The sequence below is a fragment of the Meriones unguiculatus genome, chromosome 15 (genome assembly GCF_030254825.1).
Source record: "Meriones unguiculatus strain TT.TT164.6M chromosome 15, Bangor_MerUng_6.1, whole genome shotgun sequence".
Taxonomy (NCBI): domain Eukaryota; kingdom Metazoa; phylum Chordata; class Mammalia; order Rodentia; family Muridae; genus Meriones; species Meriones unguiculatus.
The window spans coordinates 77,481,367-77,498,936 of record NC_083362.1 but is presented as its reverse complement, the minus strand read 5'-3'; the positions used below and the strand labels follow the sequence as shown (position 1 = coordinate 77,498,936).

Below are 17,570 nucleotides of genomic sequence, written 5' to 3'. Positions count from 1 at the left end.
CGCTGGACTTTCTAGAAATCCAGAAACGCAGGGGAGGCTTTGTGTCACCCACACGGAGGCGGTCCGTGGAAGCCCAGCCCGGGACTCCCCACTGTTTTGAGGATCCTTTCCCTATCAGCACTTCCTGGCTTCCTCAGAGTCTTCTTCCTTAGCCTCAGAGAGTCTTGAAGCTGAAGACTTTTCCAGGAGGTGATTGTAAAGTCAGTAACTGTGGAAGTGAGACAGGGGCCTCTGCCCTGGAGATCACTGAGGGGGCTTCAAGACACCTCAGGTCTCAGCACTTACAAGAGCTCAGAACCTGGCTGAAAGCGGGTCACACTCACAAAGTCCAGGCGGGAGAGGTGACCCCATAGAAACCCACATAGGAATGGGCTCTTCTCAGCGTCCAGGAGAGCAGGGAGCGGATCCTCCCTACAGAACCCAGACTAGGAGTGGGTGACATCCACAGAACCCAGGAAGTAGGCCTCTCCTCAGAGCTAGGGCGTGCAGCAGGGAGGTGGGTTCTCACCACAAAATCTGGGGAGCGAGCGGGTCCACTCCACAGAATTCGCAGAATACCCGGAGCGAGGGGGTCACACTTTCGTCACACACCTCAGGCATCTGCGAAAACCCCAGGTCAAAGCTGGCCTCTTCTGTGCACTCCGCAAGGCTCAGGAGGGGCTTCTCGCCCTTTGCTGTACACTTAGTTCAACTGTCCAGCAGCCAGCCGCGACGGCCGCCCCAAATGGTCTAACCCCCAAACTCGGGGTGCTGCTGTCTAGACCTAAGCCCCGCCCCTCCCTTACGGCCCCGCCCCTGTTCCAACCCGGTGCGCCGCGCGGAAAATTATTTTCCACAGGCGCCGCGAACACCTCCGCCGTGACGTCATTGCAGCGCGTCGGAGACAGAATAGGACCCCGTCGCGGTCGCGTCCCTCTGGTCCTTGAGCCGTCGCGGACGGTGGAGCTATGGCCTTGAGGCTGCTGAGATTTGTCCCGGCGTCGGCGCCCTCGCGCAGCCTCGCGTCCGGAGCCCAGCGCGTGGTGAGCAGCGAGCGGCTAGTCTCGCTGGGGTCTCGGCCTGTCGGCCCTGAGCCCTGACACCCCGCCATTTGTTGGTCAGATCCTGGAGCTGCGAGCTCCTGAGGCCTCCACTCACAACTCCCGGTGCAGCGATGCGGCGGGACTCGCTGTCCTGGCCGCACTTGGGGAACCGGGATGCGGGAGCCTGGGCCCGCGCGCTCATCCGTTCAGTAATTGGTGAAGTTGCTTTGTCGAATGCCCTGTAAACTCCGGGGTGACGTGATGTGGAGCAGCAGCAGAGATTGTGGTAGATTGGGGAGGGTTAAGACTTCCTGAGGTGCATGCAGAATAGTGGGTGATACTAGGTGCCTAGCGGACCCTGGCTGGGAACAGGACATGTTTTATGACGGCATCACAACTTCTTTGCTTTCTGGTAGCTAGGAATACATAGATGTTAGATTGTAAAGAGGCTGACCTTCATCCTCAGGATCTTTATTTTGAACAGAGGAGTGGAGAAATGGGGTGTATGTGAATGGGAGCCTGAATCAGTACTATCAGCCTAAACCCCATTAGGACCTCACCAACCAGAGCATACAGCATAGTCACAGTGCACTTTTGACTGACCCTTAGAGGCTACACTCATTTCTCTGTCCCTTCATCACCCTTTTGTATGTTGGAAGTTCAGTCACATTCTGTGTTCCATCCTAATTAAGTTTTGCATGCATTAAGTTCATTCCTTGTGCTGTGAAGTTCTGTCGTTTACACAATAGAAAATGTAGCTCAGTGTTTACAATACCACACAGAGTAGTTCTAAAAAAAATAAAAATCAGCCCTAAAAACAAAATCCATTGTGCTTAATATTCATTTCTTTTCCACCCTCAACTCATGATAGCCACTGCGCTTTTGATTTGTCACACATGATATTACCTGTCACATTGCTTTCTTTGTTTACACTTATTTTCACAGTTACAATTCACTTGTGTGGCTGGACAGATAGCTTAGTGGTTAAGAGTATTTGTTGCTCTTTAACACACACACACACACATACACAATAAATCTAGATAATAAATCTTAAACCAGATGTCATGGTGCACACCTTTAATCCAAGTATGACACAGGCAGATCCATGAATTCTAGGACAGCCTGGTCTATACAGGGAGTTCCGGGCCAGTCAGGGCTACACAGTGAAACTCTTAAAACCAAACCCCCAAAACAGCAAGGAGAGAGAGATTCACTCATGTCTTTATGGCTTGTTTAGTCATTCCTTTCAATTGGTGGGTGATAATCCGTAGTTTGGATATACTATCATTCGTCCATTACCTATTGAAGGTCCTTCTTGGTACTTTCCTCTTCAAAGCAGTTGTGGAAAAAAAAAAAGCTTTATATATGTAAATTTCTTATGAGAATATGTTTCCTATAATTGGGTGATATGTTTGCTGGGTCATTAGTGAGACTAATTTTATAACCATCTGTCTTCCACGGACAATTCCATGTGCACTCCTTAGCAGGGCAGAGCGTCCTGCTGCTGTATGCTGTCTTTCTGGTACTGGCAGCCATTTGTATTTATGAGCATCCTGTGAGCACACATAGTGCATTTCCTGTTCCTAGTGGGAGCGTCTTAGGCGCTTACTTGCTGTCTGCATTATCTTTATGAGATCAGTTTACTCCTTAATTTTAGAATTTGCTGCCCTTTCAATTGTTCTCCTTTTAATTATGTATCCTCTACTGTCCCCAATTAATGATTTTTATTTGGGGAGAGTGGACTATTTTAGCTTTAGTTTGGTGAGTAGACTGGAAGACTGCTGATGAGGATGTCCCTTGCCTTGTTGATGTGAGAATGACTTGTGCAGCAAGAGAGGGAGGTGATGCCTCTTCCACAGAGCCTGGGTTTCTGTAGGTGATTATGGTATTGAAGGAAGGGAAAGAGAATGCTTATATTGCTCTATATAGGCAGTTCCTGCTGTTCAGGGCATCATACTTGGGTATTAGAGTATGTAAACTCTACTTTGGCTTAAGTCTTCTAGCTTTCTCATCTTACAGTGTTTACTCAGTGGGTAGGTAATTAGGAACAGTCAGAAGACAGAAGCCGAAATCAGAAGGTGCTTTTATTGTGTCAGGTACCCCTCCCTTTAGCCATTTGTCCCTCCATCTTTCTGTCCCTCTTGTCATCCATCCAGTTCTCATTAACATAGCAAGCATCCTTGTTGCTGGCCCTGTTCTGAGACCTAAGAAGGTAAATAGTCATCTCTCAGGGAGCTGGTGCTGAGGAAGAAGGGAGTCAGATCATCATACAAGAGGGACCTCTTAGTATTTTACTTAATAGCCGCTAATGCCTGCAATAACCAGAGTGGTTATGTGATTTTGTGTTTTTCAGGGGCAAATTCATACCAGTGCGAATTGCAAGCTGAGGTATGGGCGATTGGCCTTCCTTCTTGGTGAAAGGACAACCAAAAATCTGAATGAGTACAGCCGAGTGATAACAGTGGATGGGAACATCTGCGCCGGGAAAAACAAGCTCGCAAAGGAAATCGCAGAGAAGCTAGGTATGGACATCATGCAGAATGGCCCTGGCTGTCGGGCATGTGGCTGCTTATTATCCCACTTAGAATTTGCTTGGCTGTTGACTAGATAAATTTAGGCAGGTCTTTTACATCTTTTAGTTGCTTGTTGAAAATATGCTTATAGTTTTAGTGTTTGAGAAGCTGCAATAAGATTGCCATGTAATTGAGGCAAACTTGGACTATGTAATGAGTACTAGGCCAACCATGGCTTCATGGGGAGACCCTATCTCAAGAAGACCAATTTGGGGGGATGGGTTTTAATCTTTCAAATGTAGCAAACTTTAAAATCCTTGGGAGTTACCAGTTGGAATTGGATTTTACTTGTGAGAGCAGCAGAATGCCTGCCTTAGTTCTCCTACCAGAGTTATCACTGCATTTGCTTTCACATGGGGTGAAGGGGAGGTAGGCTGACCTGGGCCTACTTGCCTTTTGGTGATGTTCGACAGCAGCAGTGCGCTGAGGGTTGGAGGGGGCTGTGCTGTGCCGCTTGCTTGCAGGGAGTGGAGAAGCATGCTCTTCTGCTGTTGTCCATGTCACCTGTTGTGATTCTTGAGCATGTGATGAGGTGTGAACACAAAGGTGACTTTCCCTGGGTTCAAATGCCCAGCCCTGGCAATAATGGAGACCTTTTCTTTGTTTCTGTCCAACCACACACTGACTGGGAGTGAGTAGTCTGCCCATGCTTCATGTAGGTCTTCTCTCCTTAGGCATGAAACACTTTCCTGAAGCAGGGATACAGTACTCAAGCAGCACCACAGGTGATGGAAGGCCCCTCGACACGGAATTTAGTGGCAGCTGTAGCTTAGAGAAATTTTATGATGATCCGAAAAGCAACGATGGCAACAGCTATCGCCTGCAGTCCTGGCTGTATGCCAGCCGCCTCCTACAGTACTCAGACGCCCTGGAACACCTGTTGAGCACAGGTACTACTGTGTCCTTGGTTGGGGGTGGTGGGCATTCTCTTTCTTGATTCGTTTCTGAGTAGAGGATTTCTAAAAAGGTTTTTTAGGCAAGTCTGTGTTTCCAGTAAGATCATAAGTCTTTGAAATCCCTGTTGGCACAGGCTCAGAATAGCACAGCCTTATCATTGCTGCCCACAGCAGGGAGATCTGCAGCTTGAGGACATATGAGACTACTGTATGCATATACATGAGGGAGGACAGTGTACAGGTAACTGGGAGAATGTGAAGTCACGCTCAAGTGCATGGGCTGTGTGTCCTATAGAGATATGGATGACAGCCAACAATTTTCTGGAGGGACAGTGGTCAGGCTGGAAGTTGCCAAAGGATAAAAGTTAAACCTTGAAAAGACAGCAGGGGTTGGGGGAGGCAAAACATTCAGGGTCCCAGGAGCTCATGCAGTTAGAGTCTGTCCTCAGATGTTATCTAAGCTGACTACATTTGGGCAAACCAAATGTAGAGTGGGAGAAGGCAGCAGGGACCAGGAAACAGTTAGGACCTACGAGGAGAGCAGATGACAGATCAGGAATGGGGAGGGGGGTCAGGGTACAGCCCCTCCCTGTCCTGGGAAATAGCAAGGGTGTTCACTTGGACCTGAACCCAGAATGCCCTGAAAACTAACAGACATACTGAGGATCCTGTAGCCAAAGCCATGTGCCAGGAACTGTATTCACAGTGTGACAATGGGGGGTGGGGTTGGGGAGAGGATGTAGCCAGTATTTAAGGCTGTGTTTACCCCTTACAGCAGTGGCTGATTGGGTAGGAGAAGGGTTAGTTGGCGGTTAAGGCTGTATGTACTTTGTATGGCTGCCCATGGTTGTGTGGGACAGATTGGGTGTTTTATAGTTAAGGTTATATTTGTTAAGAATTGGAATTGTAAGTGACTAGATTTTTTTGTTTTTCCATTTCTAAAATGAAATTTTTAGTTAGCGGATAAATTTAATTTTTATCCATTAAATTCAAATCTTTTGTTTACCTGTTTTAACAGGACAAGGTGTGGTCTTGGAGCGCTCCATCTACAGTGACTTTGTCTTCCTGGAAGCAATGTACAACCAGGGCTTCATCCGAAAGCAGTGTGAGTTGTTTGACATGTTCTCGGGTGTCCTTGTGCCTCTGCTGATGGGCAGGGCTCCGCAGAGGCTGACAGGAAGGTGTTCTGAGTTAAATAAGTGCTGCTGCAGACCGTGTTCTCCAGGGGAAAAGGAGGCTCACTAAGCTCCCATTGTCCTCTTCATCCTAAGTAGGTATCTTTCCACCTTTTGATGCTCAGGAATACCCAGGCACCCCACAGCTCTCGAAGCCATTCTCAAGAGACTCCTGATCCCTGATCCTCAGTTCAGGCCTACAGCTTCACTGTTTTGGGGGGTGGGGGGAAGGGGGGAGTACCTATGTAGCTAATTGTGCTGAACTCTCTAGTTCTGTTGTATGGTTTTTATGGACTTGGACTGTTTGATTTTGCCTCTATCCCTGCACAGTTGCCGGTGTCATTGCTTCCCCTCCAGCACATTGATGAGCCTATTTTAGGATTATGGCATTGGTTGGGTCACTGGCAGATGACAAAGGAGAAAGAGTAAAAGGCTGTTAGTTAGAGCAGCCTGGCCTGGGCAACCCCAGGAGGTTGGTGTATCTGTTAAGAGACTGGGCAGTGCTGTGCTTGCCCTGGGTCAGTTTCAGTGTCAGGTTCTTACCTGTGTGCTTAATGGCTATACCAGGAAACTGAAATCTGAAGGTCAGTGTGAATGTAGCTGACCAGAGAAACTGAGGCAAGCAAAGGGATGATTGTAATCTGAGGCTCTGCTGTATCCTGGTGACTTGAAGCCACCCACCCTTGCGTGTAGAGCAGAAAGAGTAGGCAGAAACACTTGGCTTCTGCCTGAGGGTCAGCCTGCCACCTACAGGCCAGGCAGCAGTTGGGTTGGCTAGCAGGTTTTTCTGGGAGCTGTTGTGAACACAGCTCTGCTGGATGCTAAAGGCTTTGGTACCCTACAGGCAGGGCATTAACTCGGCAGAAGTGATGAGTGGCAGAGCAGCGTCCCTGAGCACCGCGCAGCTTGGATCCAGCACACTGTGGAAGGAGCACGCCTGTGATGGGGCTGATTTGTGAGGGAGTGGGAGCCATTGTCAGGGACAGCTCCTGTGTGAATCACCTTCAGGAATCATCCACTGAGTGCAGAAGGGAGTGAGGATGGGTGCATTGTGTGCACTAGGCTAGGGGTGCTGTTGCAGAACAGGAGGAGGGCTGGAGCCTGGCCAGTAGTGGGGTGGAGTGCCGGGTGGCATGCACAAGCAAGGACTGGCACTTTATTAAGATTGGATATCTTCTGAAAGTACTGAGGGATGATGAGCATTTTAAGTGTAAGAAGGAACATTTGGCAGTTAGGTGGTCACAGGAATGTCTGGAGAGAACAGCTATGGTAAGGGGAGGTGGTCATTTGGGAGGAAGTGGGAAAGGTTGGAGGATACACTGGCAGCAGGGGTTATCTACTGAGGAGGCTAAAGCTGACAAGGAGGGGACAGTGTTCACTCAGAAGCACAGCAGGAAAGTGATGTAAGACCAGTTTCTAGAATGAGGAGGAGTCAGTAGGCTGAAAAGTGGGCATCTTGGATGTGGGATTCTTTGAGATGGCTCAGGTTACACCTACAGGCAGATTCATGCTGCTAAGGCCTGAGGAATAGATGCCAACAGGTGTAGTTTGGTGTCAGCACTGACATTGGGGCTGTTTTGATGTGGTGATGCCCATGAGTGATAACAGTGGCGACCAGGTCCTGGGTACAATAACTGAGGAGGCAGAAACCCTAAAGGGTAAAGCTGCATAGCTACATGTGCACAGGGATAGCTGGGGTAGGAAGGGGTTGACCATGCCACATGTGCTGTATGTAACAGGTGACCATTGGATTCCATCTGTGTAAGGTTGCTGACTGTACCAGGATAGGAAGAGTGCATTAGCTAAAGTCAGTGAGGGAAAAATGGCCTAAGGAATGGGATGTTGACACGAATAAGTGGGCAATGAAGATGTAAGGAAGGAAACAAGGTAATACATTATTCAGGCAGAGGGCAAGGCTGGTCTATTGCAGTCTAGCAAGCAGGGTGAGGCTTAGCTTTCTTCTTGGACTTATGGGTGTGTTCGGGGCAGTCTGTGCAGGTGCCCTAGGCCCATGGGCATGTCTCCTCCATCATACTTTCCATATTGAGCTTGGTCCTTCTTGGTCTTGGACGCAGACCAGTCCAAAGATGGCCTTCAACATAATGACCACGAGGGTCCCTGGCATGTTGTTGTGAAGTGTCTTTCCATCGACCTTAGTGTGAACACCCACTTGTCACTTCTGGATGATTTGCCATGGAAACAGTGCTTTCTCAACACCGTACAGAGGTGTTCCGGTGTGGGTATTCTCCCTGTTGGGGGCTAGTGGATAGGGTGTGCATGATGATGCTGGGTTGTAGTTTTGTTGTGTTTATTTTTTTAATAACTGGAGTCTGATCATCGGGACTGTGGTCTGTGTGCTGTGTGCTAAGGATGAGCTGACTGCAGCAGGCAGTGCTTCCAGTTTATTTTTGGTGTAAGTCTGATTAGGTAGAGGGTTATGTGTAGTCCGTCAAAGTCTCTGACATATTCTCAACCCAGGTAAGTATAGCGTATGTTCTATTACTTGAGAAATACTTTGAACTCTATGGAGCAGACTCTTAATTGTGTATCATAAAGAAATAGATATACAGTGGGTTATCATTCATCCCAGCTCAAGAAACACATGAGAACACTGCTGTGCCTCCAACTTCCCCAGGAAGTGAGCTAGACATACGCAGGGTCTGTCCTGTGGGTGGTGGTTAGGGTCATAGTTTAAATCCCCATCTGCCAGAAGAAGCCTTTAGCTCTGTAGACTCTGATGACCACGGGCTCTGTTGTAGGTGTGGACCACTACAATGAAATTAAGCGGCTCACTCTCCCAGAGTACCTGCCACCCCATGCAGTCATCTATATTGATGTGCCTGTGCCAGAGATACAGAGACGGATCCAGAAGAAAGGAGATGTAAGTCATGACCCATGGGAGTCAGGTGTTCTTATGATCAGCATGTGACAGGGCCAGTTCCCATGTGCAGGAGGTCTCAACCAAGACTGCACATCTGACCCTGAGCCAATCTTGTGGGGAGGCAAAGAGAGAATCTTGTCTGCCCTGCATGGCCCTTTTCTCTTCTCTGAAGGTCTCATGTCCTGTTGTCCGAGTAATGAAAGTGATTTGGATGTCCTTTCAATAGCCATAAATGGAACCTCCCCCTCCTTCACATGTACTGGTTCTACAGAGAGCCATGTTCTCCCACACATCCAGCTGCCCTTTTGGTTAACATTCGGATGGCTCCTAGATTGATTAGTAAATGCTGGTCATGGGGGAGACATGGCTTTAGCCTGATGTATTGTAGATGTAGGTTGCTGTAGTGAGCCTGAAGTAACCATCCTCGGTGCTATGTCCTCACAGGTGCTCCAGGAGCATCTTTCCTAATGCAGGCGTCGGGTCTTTTAAGATTTGTTACTTACTACTGTTACTCTGTGTAAGCTGGGAAGGGGTGCATGTATCACAGCACCTGTGGAAGTCAGGACCACGTTGTGACGTTCTCTCCTTCCCACTGTATCTGGTCCCAGACATTGATCCGGGTGTGGAGGCTAGATGGCAAGCACCTTAACCCACTGAGCCATCTTGCTTACCCTCCAGATGGACCAGCTCTTCCCTTCCCCTGACAAGGACAAGTAAACCATTTTGTTTGTGCCTGTCTGTGCCTCAGGCTACATAAGAGTTCACCCTAAGTGGGATGAATAAATCAGGACTTACCATCAAATTACAGAGGGAACTGCAAATACTTAATTTTGCCAGTAAAATAATTTTCAGCACAATTGTTTATGACAGATAGTCATTGAGAAGACCCAAGCCATATATTCCATGCTCTAGAAAACAGTTTTGTTATGCTAAATAACAGTACTTCAAATAATTGCGAGTCCAAATTTGAGCTGTCAGCTGTGTTTTTTCTAAGTTGAGTCTTGGTCTCACAATCACTTTATAAAGATGACCTCTTCTATGGGAGAGACTTGTGCTCTTGCTGCTCTGTCAGTGCAGCCTGCTTAAGCTATGGCCTCGTTAACAGCTGTGGGCATCTCAGACTCATTCAGCAAAGTTACTGATAACTCTCTGTTTTATCCATTGTCTGTGGGTGGGGTGTGCAGTGGGTGTTTTGTGTTGGGTGTGTATGTTTCTGGGGATCTGCATGTGATCTTGCTTCACTTTGGCTATGGCTAGTGGTGGAGTCGTTCCCTGTCGCCCCAACAGTGCTTTTGTGGCCCCTCAGCTGTTCATACTAAGTGCTACATCTGTCACACACAAGTGCCTGGGGTGCCTGCTTGGCACTTGTGCTGCAGCAAATTCTCCAGGGAAGTCAGCCCCTTCACCTTTGCGGACAGAGTGCAACGGATAGTCACATTTTCCTGTCTGCTCTAAGTGCCAGGGCCACAGGCACTTTTCTGAGTAGCATTAGTGAGATATGATTTATACTTGATCACATGCACCCAGCTGAAATTTACAACTAATATTTAACAAACTTAGCAAATTATGGCAGTTTCTACCACAGTCCAGTTTTAGAATACTTTCTTTATTTTGTAAGTTAAAACAGAGGCTTCTCCTCTTCCCTCCCACAAGTATTTCCTGAGCAGCTCTGTACTAGGTTGGCTAGGACTACGCTAACTGGGCAGGGGAGTTACCCACCCTCTTGCCACCCATCCCCCTACCCCCACCCCAGCAGCTCACGTTCTGGGAGCAGAGCCCTGCAGTGAGCAAGGAAACAAAAACCCGCAGAAGATGAACCAGGGTGGAAGAATGAATATTAGCTTTGGCGAAACTGTCAAGAAGTTTTAAATACTAAAACTTGCTACTCTTATAAATTTTAAAATGTTCTAAAATTGTCTTTAGATGACAAGGGAAGTGAGAGAGTGAAAGAATAAGTGGGGGTGAAAAAGAAGGGAAAGAGCAGAGGTATAGAGAGGGTCTGCAAAAGCGGAAAGCTGAGTCAGATGGGAAAGGGTGGGCCTCTCAGTCTCTGTGATCCTTCATTGCCTTCACTTCATGTGAGGAGCAGCTGAAGGACAGGTGGGGTTTACAGAGCAGGCCTTTTTCCTGACCCTGCTCTGTGTGGAGGAGGGTCATGACATGGGTTCCTCTGTAGTCGGAAATAGTTCTCACTGCTTGTGAGCCCCCTCCCTGTCTTCTGGAGCCCTTGCAGCTCGAACCTCAGAAAAAAAGTGCTTCCAATTGTAGTCATGCCTTAACATATGTACAGTAAGAAGCTGAGTCTGAACGCCTCTCGGGCTCTTTTCTCTCCTGTTTAGCCACATGAAATGAAGGTCACATCTGCCTATCTCCAGGATATCGAGGATGCCTACAAGAAAACCTTCCTCCCAAAGATGAGGTAAACCCAGCACAGCACTCTCATGTAAGACTCAACTACCTGGCAAAGACTGGGTCGACAGCCTTGAATGCTTTCTGTCCCATTAACTGCCTCCCTTCACTGCAGAGCCAACAGGGCCTTTTTACTTTAGGTTTTGTGAATTTGTTTGGGTGAGGTTTTTTAAATGCTTTTCCCCCCGCCTGTTATATCCTTAAATTTCTTGATGCTAAAAATAGACATATGCTCAAGTCCATGTCAAATTTTAGCGCTAGAGGTTTGTGTATACTTGTTTAGATAGCAGCTAGATTTCTAGAAAAATTGCTTGAAACATTCAGCATACCCATGGAGGAAATCCACGAATACACAGCCCAGAGGTCCTTTTAGTTGGCATCCTTCAGCAGTGCCAGGGATAGCAGCACCAGACTGGTCTTCTTCCAGTTACGTGGAAGCATGAGGAGAGTGTGCTCTCTTCACTCCACACAGTTCTCAGGCCCTTGTGTGGTGTGTGTAAGGGAAGGTGTTACACTGACACTGAAAAAGTTTAGGTGTTGCTTAAATTCTCGAAGTCATTAAAATTGTGACTACAAATAAAATGAAGTGAGTGATTTGCCTCCTGCAGACATACTATGTTGGCATGAAAACCAGGATACCCCGGCCACAGACTGTGGGGGCATGCTTGTGTTTGAGCAGGGGTCTCTAGTGGCTACTGGGCATTTGCACAGACGTTCTACCTGGAAGTGCTGACCTGTGCCTCTTGTTCTCTCTTGCAGTGAGATGTGTGAGGTTTTGGTATACAGTGACTGGGAAGCTGAAGACTCCACCAAGGTGGGTGATGCTAGCCAGTGTCAGATGCTCTTCAGCTAGATGCACAGGGTTCCCCAGACCACATGACTAACGTGATTTCTGCTAGTTACAGGAGCGTTGGGAAGAATCCACTTGAACCACCTTCCTAGTCACCCTCACTGTGTTATGACGTTTTTAACTAAAAAAAAAAAAAAAAAACACCTTTGTATGTTCTTAAAATCATAGATGGCAAAGATACAGAATGCTGTGGGCATGTGTCACAAAACATGACAGAACCCTGCATTAGTTCAGAGGAAACTTAGTCATTTAGAGAGAATTGTTTTTTGTTGTTATTTTTTGTTTGTTTTTGTTTTTTTTAAGTTTGCATTTTGTGGAATTCCAATTAGTCTTAATGGAGTTTTCAGGGGACTTAATGAGTAACAACCAAGAGAATTATGAAAAGGAGTAATTCAGGATATCTGTTCTCCCAAGCACATGCATGAAAAGGAAGCATTGTGTCAAGAAGTAGCAGATCACCCAGTTACTGTGAGTGTGTTTTGTTCACCAGACTCCAGAAACAGCACAGACAGTCTTAGTTTAGCAAAGAGTTTCTTAAAGATAATAATAATAATGTGGAATCAGAGGGAAAGGTCATTTCTTAAGTGCTATTAAGGTAAATATCCATTTGGTGAAAAAACAAAAGAAACAGAAGTTCAAGGCCAGCCTGAGCTATATAGTGAGTTCAAGACCAGCCTGGGATGCATAATGAGACCCTGTTAATATCAACAAAAACTAACAGTAGCCCTCCCACAGGAGTTCTGCTTATTCATTGTATCTAAAGCGTCAGTTACCAGCAAACAGGCCTGGCACAGTGAGGCATGTTTGTAATACCAGCACTTGGGAAGCAGAGGTCTACATAGTGAATTCTAGCCGGGGCTACCTAGCAAGATCCTGTTTTACAAAGAAATGAAGGTCAGGAAGGGGTTAGTAAACAATAATAACCGTAGAAATTCAAGACTTAAGTGTCAGCTCAGGCTCCTCTGACCTGCAGAAGGATCCTGCAGAGCAGGTGGCTGTGAGCAGCCTGTGTGCTTGGTTCGTCTCTGTACAGAGGGGCAAGGGGAGGGGACCTGGTGAGCTCTCCACTAGGAAACAGCATTCTGCTTTCAGAGGAGCCTGTGTTCCTGTGTGGCTCTGCTGCTTTCTGCTTTAAGCATGCTTTTGAGTTCCTGGCTTGTCCTGCTTGGACTGAAAGGCCAGTTTCATTATCTTCCTGGACCAATGCCAACTTGTTCACATTCAGTTTCTTTTATATCTTTTGATTGGTGATTAGACATATATTTAGATGGTATATATCTTAAAATAATAAACCTCGGACCTTTGAGTAAGGTTCGAGCTGGGTGTGTTTTGGAAGAGCATTGAGCATGAGAAGATTGCCTCTCTGAAGGGCAGGACTGGAGGCCTGGGCTCTCCAGGACTATGTTGGTGTTCAGTTCCTCTGTTTCTCTGCGTGACTGGCTTTCCTTGCAGAAAGAACTCATTTGTGAAGATAAGGGTAGTCTGTCCTTAATGTGGCTTTCTATGTAGTCTTACTTTTCCTCCAGTCTTCAGAGCAGTTCCTGTCGCCTTGGTACTTTGGAGTGTTGATGAGGCATGATCATGCTGAGCATCACTCAGGCCCCAGCATTTTGTTCTTCCTGTCTTTTATGTTACAATTCTGCCAAGAGTTTGCAACTTGCAGTGTTCCCTCATTCACAATTCTAAACTGGGGTTCTGCTTCTATTGTTTTAGGTGGTAGAGGACATTGAATACCTTAACTACGACAAAGGGCCTTGGCTTCAACAGGACGATCGTACCTTTCACTACCTGCGGATGCTGTGAGTCACTGGGGGACCTGTTGGGGCAGAAACAAACTGCTCCATGGTGTACTCTACAGGGGTCTGCTGCAAGCGGTAGAAGTATGCAAATGTTAAATAATTTAGTTGTCAACTGCAACAGCCAGTACTGGGGTATTTACCCTTTTCCCTTCTGAGCAACTCTTGAATTCTCTGAACTCAGTACTTAGTTGTTTGCCTTGATTAATTCCACCTTTATTTGCTTCTTCCCTGTACCGGACTTCGTTCTACTTTGAAAAACTTTAGGATCAAATAAAATTTCTGCTCTCAGCAGAGACACATTTTAATTGGAGATGCACACAAACAAGGGCGTGGAACTCTTGAGCTTTCAAGGCCACTCCCAATTCTAACTCCTGGTAAGCTTCAGACAGAGGACTAAGTCCCACTTCCCTTAGTCCTCATCATGCAAAGGCCTATACACATTGGTTATTCCGCCCCTGTCACTCACATTCCAGGATTTGTGCATCCGTCTGTCCTGTTAAGAACACTGGGAGCACTTTCTTGCCACATTCACAGCAAAGCACACGCTACTACAATAATAGCCTCAGGAAACTTTCCAGCTAACTGCAACACCATAGAGAACCTTAAGTTTCTGAGGTACCAGAGGCTCCCTATGGTTCCTGTTTATCACTGTGTCAGCAGCTTGCAGTCCTCTGCTGGACTGTGGCGTGCATGCCGAGCAGGTACACCTCCAGGCTGCAGAGTACCCACACAGGCCCACAGGCCAAGCTGGGTGCTTCCCTCCGCTGGCCAGGAGGAGCTCCTAGGAGGAGCCTTTGTCTCGTATTTCCATGGAGGATATACTAGATTCTTTAAAGAGACTTTTCCAGAGATGTGGTTGTACCAGCAGGTTACTTTCACTGAGCTTAAGAACTATTATTGGGTCAGACTACAAATAAATACATTTTTACACACAAACACGCACACATATTGCAAGATTATTCTGTAGAAGCTGTTGGTAGTGAATATTTTATCGGTACAGGAAGTACAATTAGGATTGGGAGATAACCTGGTTAGTGAGGGACCTGAGTTAAGAGTACAGGAACCCCGACAAAAAGCTGGGTGTAGTGCATGCTTGTATGGATCCTTGGGACTTGCTGACCAGCCAGTCCAGCCAAATCCATTCAGTAAGAGACCCGGTCTCAAAAATTCATATTCAGATGGAGAACAAATGAGGACGATTAGTGCTGCCCTCTGGCCTCTACACACACACACACACACACACACACACACACAAGCACACATACAGAAACACAGATGTGTGTGCATGTATACACAGTGATACAGTATAATGAAATAAAATGCAAAGAAAACCTGCCGTTTTGTTCCCAGAGAAAAGAACTGTGTTGCAATGCAGTTCTAAATTTCAGCTTCTGTTCCTTGTGGTTGCTCGTGTGCTGTGAGTCTCCTTTTCCTGCTGGCGACTTTTTCAAAGAACCTGGTGTTGTCTGTTCATTGCTGCTTTGTTTTCAGCTGATGATTTTTGCTGGTTTCACTCTTCTCCTACTTCCTTAATTCTCACCACCTCTCTGCCACATCCCAGGTCATGCTGGGATGCTCAGGCGGCTGAGTTAGGCTCTCTGTCATAACAAAGCCCTGGTTCTCTCACTTTCTCTCTAGTCCTGCTTTTCCTGCAACCTGCACATCAGATAAGGAATATTCTTAATTTTACTAAGGTAAAATAGTTTCAGAATTTTGTTGAGATTTCCTTGTCTCACACATGATTTAGGAGTGTGTTCTTTGGTGTGCTATCTGGGGTCTTCCACCTACCGTTCTACTGCAGTGTTATCTGCAAACATTCTGCCTATTTCCCTTCTTTGACCTCTCTTCAGGTGTCTTACTGGCTGGCATGGCTTTGCCTTGACACATGCTCCATTGAGCAGTGTGGGTTCTGTTCTGGGACAGGGAGTGCTGAACCTGCCTGTTGACGGAGTTGAGCCCTGTGGTAACCAGGTCGTCTGTGTCCTCTGTTGGATCTGTCAGTTCTGAAAGAGGGGTAAAGCTCAAGCAGTGACCGCTCTCCTGGGACTCCATTGAGTCCTGTCTATTTTTGCCTTGTGTTTTGATTCTTGTTGTTGAGTACATCTTCTAATTAGATAATGCTGTCTGTATGTGCCTGATATTTTTGTTGTTGTTGTTCTGAAATTTGCTCTGGCTGAAGATACTTTTGTTCTCAGTTAGCATAGTCATGATATCTTTTTGTCTGTTCTTTTATTTTTAAATTTTCTCAGCTTTAAATCACTTTCTTACACAGCAAATAGTTAGCTCTTGTTTTTTCATGTTGTCTGACAGTTGTGTCTTCTGTGTTTAGATCTTTGAACATTCAAGTCAGCAGTGATACTGGAATTCACTTCTCCATGGTTTGTGTTTTTACTTGTTACATTGTTTTCTCCTCATCCCTGAATTTAACTGATCATTTAATGAAACTCTACCTTTGGATTAGCATTTCCTATTTTAGGAAAAAGCCCACATTTTCCGTTGCTGTCATTCCCAGCTCGTCTGTGCCCACTGCTGTCCTACAGGAGGGCAGGTGGCTGACAGCAGGGCGTGCCCTCGGTCTCTCACTGCCCTGCTGGCATCCCTCCGCTCTCCTGCAAGCTGTGACAGGGTGTTGTGGCTGTCATCTAGGAATGTGCGGTTGCCCTACTGTAGCCACACGTCAGCAAAGTTGTTGTTGTTGTCTGTCTGTCTGTCTTTCTTTCTTTCTTTCTTTCTTTCTTTCTTTCTTTCTTTCTTTCTTTCTTTCCTTCTTTCTTTTTTTCTTGACTACGGAGTATGTGAAGACTTTCCCTCCTTGTTATTCTTTAAGCATTGTGTGTGATAGCTGTGTCCGTAATGGGGAGTGCTGAAAGTATGTGGAAGGAAACATGGAGGCTGTGTGACAGCACTGTGCTTCTCTGTCCTCAGAGTTTGCTCTCCACAGAGTCCCTGGAGAGTCCCTGACACCTGTCAGTTACACATCTGAGCATTTCTCCTCCCAAGTAAAATAGACAGCCATGTGCACTGCCCATAGTTGTGCTCACTGTGAAGATTTTTCTTCAGTGTCCTTCAGGGTTCTCCAGAAGGTGGTATGTGCTTTGAATCAGCATTCAGTATATGGTACTGCTTCTCCTATAGCCAGTCTAAGTACCAGGGGGTGGAAGTAGGAATGGTTCCATTCAGTGTCACTCCTAGTATCCCAGCAGGAAATTTTTTTGCATCCTGATCCTATGGTCTTATGTCCTGCTGTCCTAGAAGTTTGGGTACTATAAAGTGGGCTGTTGCTCTGAAGAACTTGACTGTGTTTTGTTTGTTTGTTTTATTTTGAGGAACATGGAAGGTTTTGATGCTGTGGACTAGTAAGGCAATTGAATTTTGTAAGCAGAACTTAATGGACTGTTCTAATAGGAATTTGGAAGTCGATAGCACTGAGGCTAATACAGACAATAGATGGCTCGTGGGGTTTCAGAGGAAGTAAAGATTTTACCAACAACCAGACTGTTGTATCTTAGCGAAGAATCTGGCTGCCCTCTGCCTTGTCCTCAGAACGTGCCTGACATTAACTAATTTCTCTAGCAGAGGAAATTTCAAGACTATATAACATTGACTCTGTGATATGGTTGTTATTGATACCCCTGTATAGTTCTGCCTTGAAAAAGAGTAAGTGGGACAGAAAGAAATATAACATACATAATTTGGAGAAGAAAACACTATGAAGTTTAATGTTTACAGCAAGGTAGCTCTTCCAAGAGAGGCTTTAATTGTTTGAAGAGATTTGCATAGTTAAAGGAGAGCCCACCTGGTCTTCATTGGAGGAATGAGATGTCCAGAAGACGACCCCCACCCAGCTGAGTTTCCACCGTATGAGGAAGGGTGAGTGCTGTCTCCTCTAGAAAGCTTCAATATATCAGTGTGGTCAAAGGCCAAAAGGGATCATCCCAAGCTGGCACCTGAACTTGGCAGTGTTA

The 17,570-nt window shown here is 46.4% G+C and overlaps 1 protein-coding gene across 1 annotated transcript in view; it reads left to right on the top strand.

Annotated features, from left to right (window-relative positions):
• Positions 1–864: 864 nt before the first annotated feature.
• Positions 865–17,570, top strand: part of Ndufa10 (NADH:ubiquinone oxidoreductase subunit A10) — a 33,511-nt gene continuing 16,805 nt past the window's right edge. Inside the window, exons 1-8 of the mRNA XM_021632077.2 lie at positions 865–1,022; positions 3,376–3,544; positions 4,270–4,485; positions 5,510–5,596; positions 8,426–8,547; positions 10,887–10,966; positions 11,716–11,770; positions 13,520–13,605. Of these exons, the coding sequence (XP_021487752.1) occupies positions 948–1,022; positions 3,376–3,544; positions 4,270–4,485; positions 5,510–5,596; positions 8,426–8,547; positions 10,887–10,966; positions 11,716–11,770; positions 13,520–13,605 (890 nt within the window). The 5' untranslated portion in view covers positions 865–947. The remainder of the gene's footprint in view (positions 1,023–3,375; positions 3,545–4,269; positions 4,486–5,509; positions 5,597–8,425; positions 8,548–10,886; positions 10,967–11,715; positions 11,771–13,519; positions 13,606–17,570) is intronic.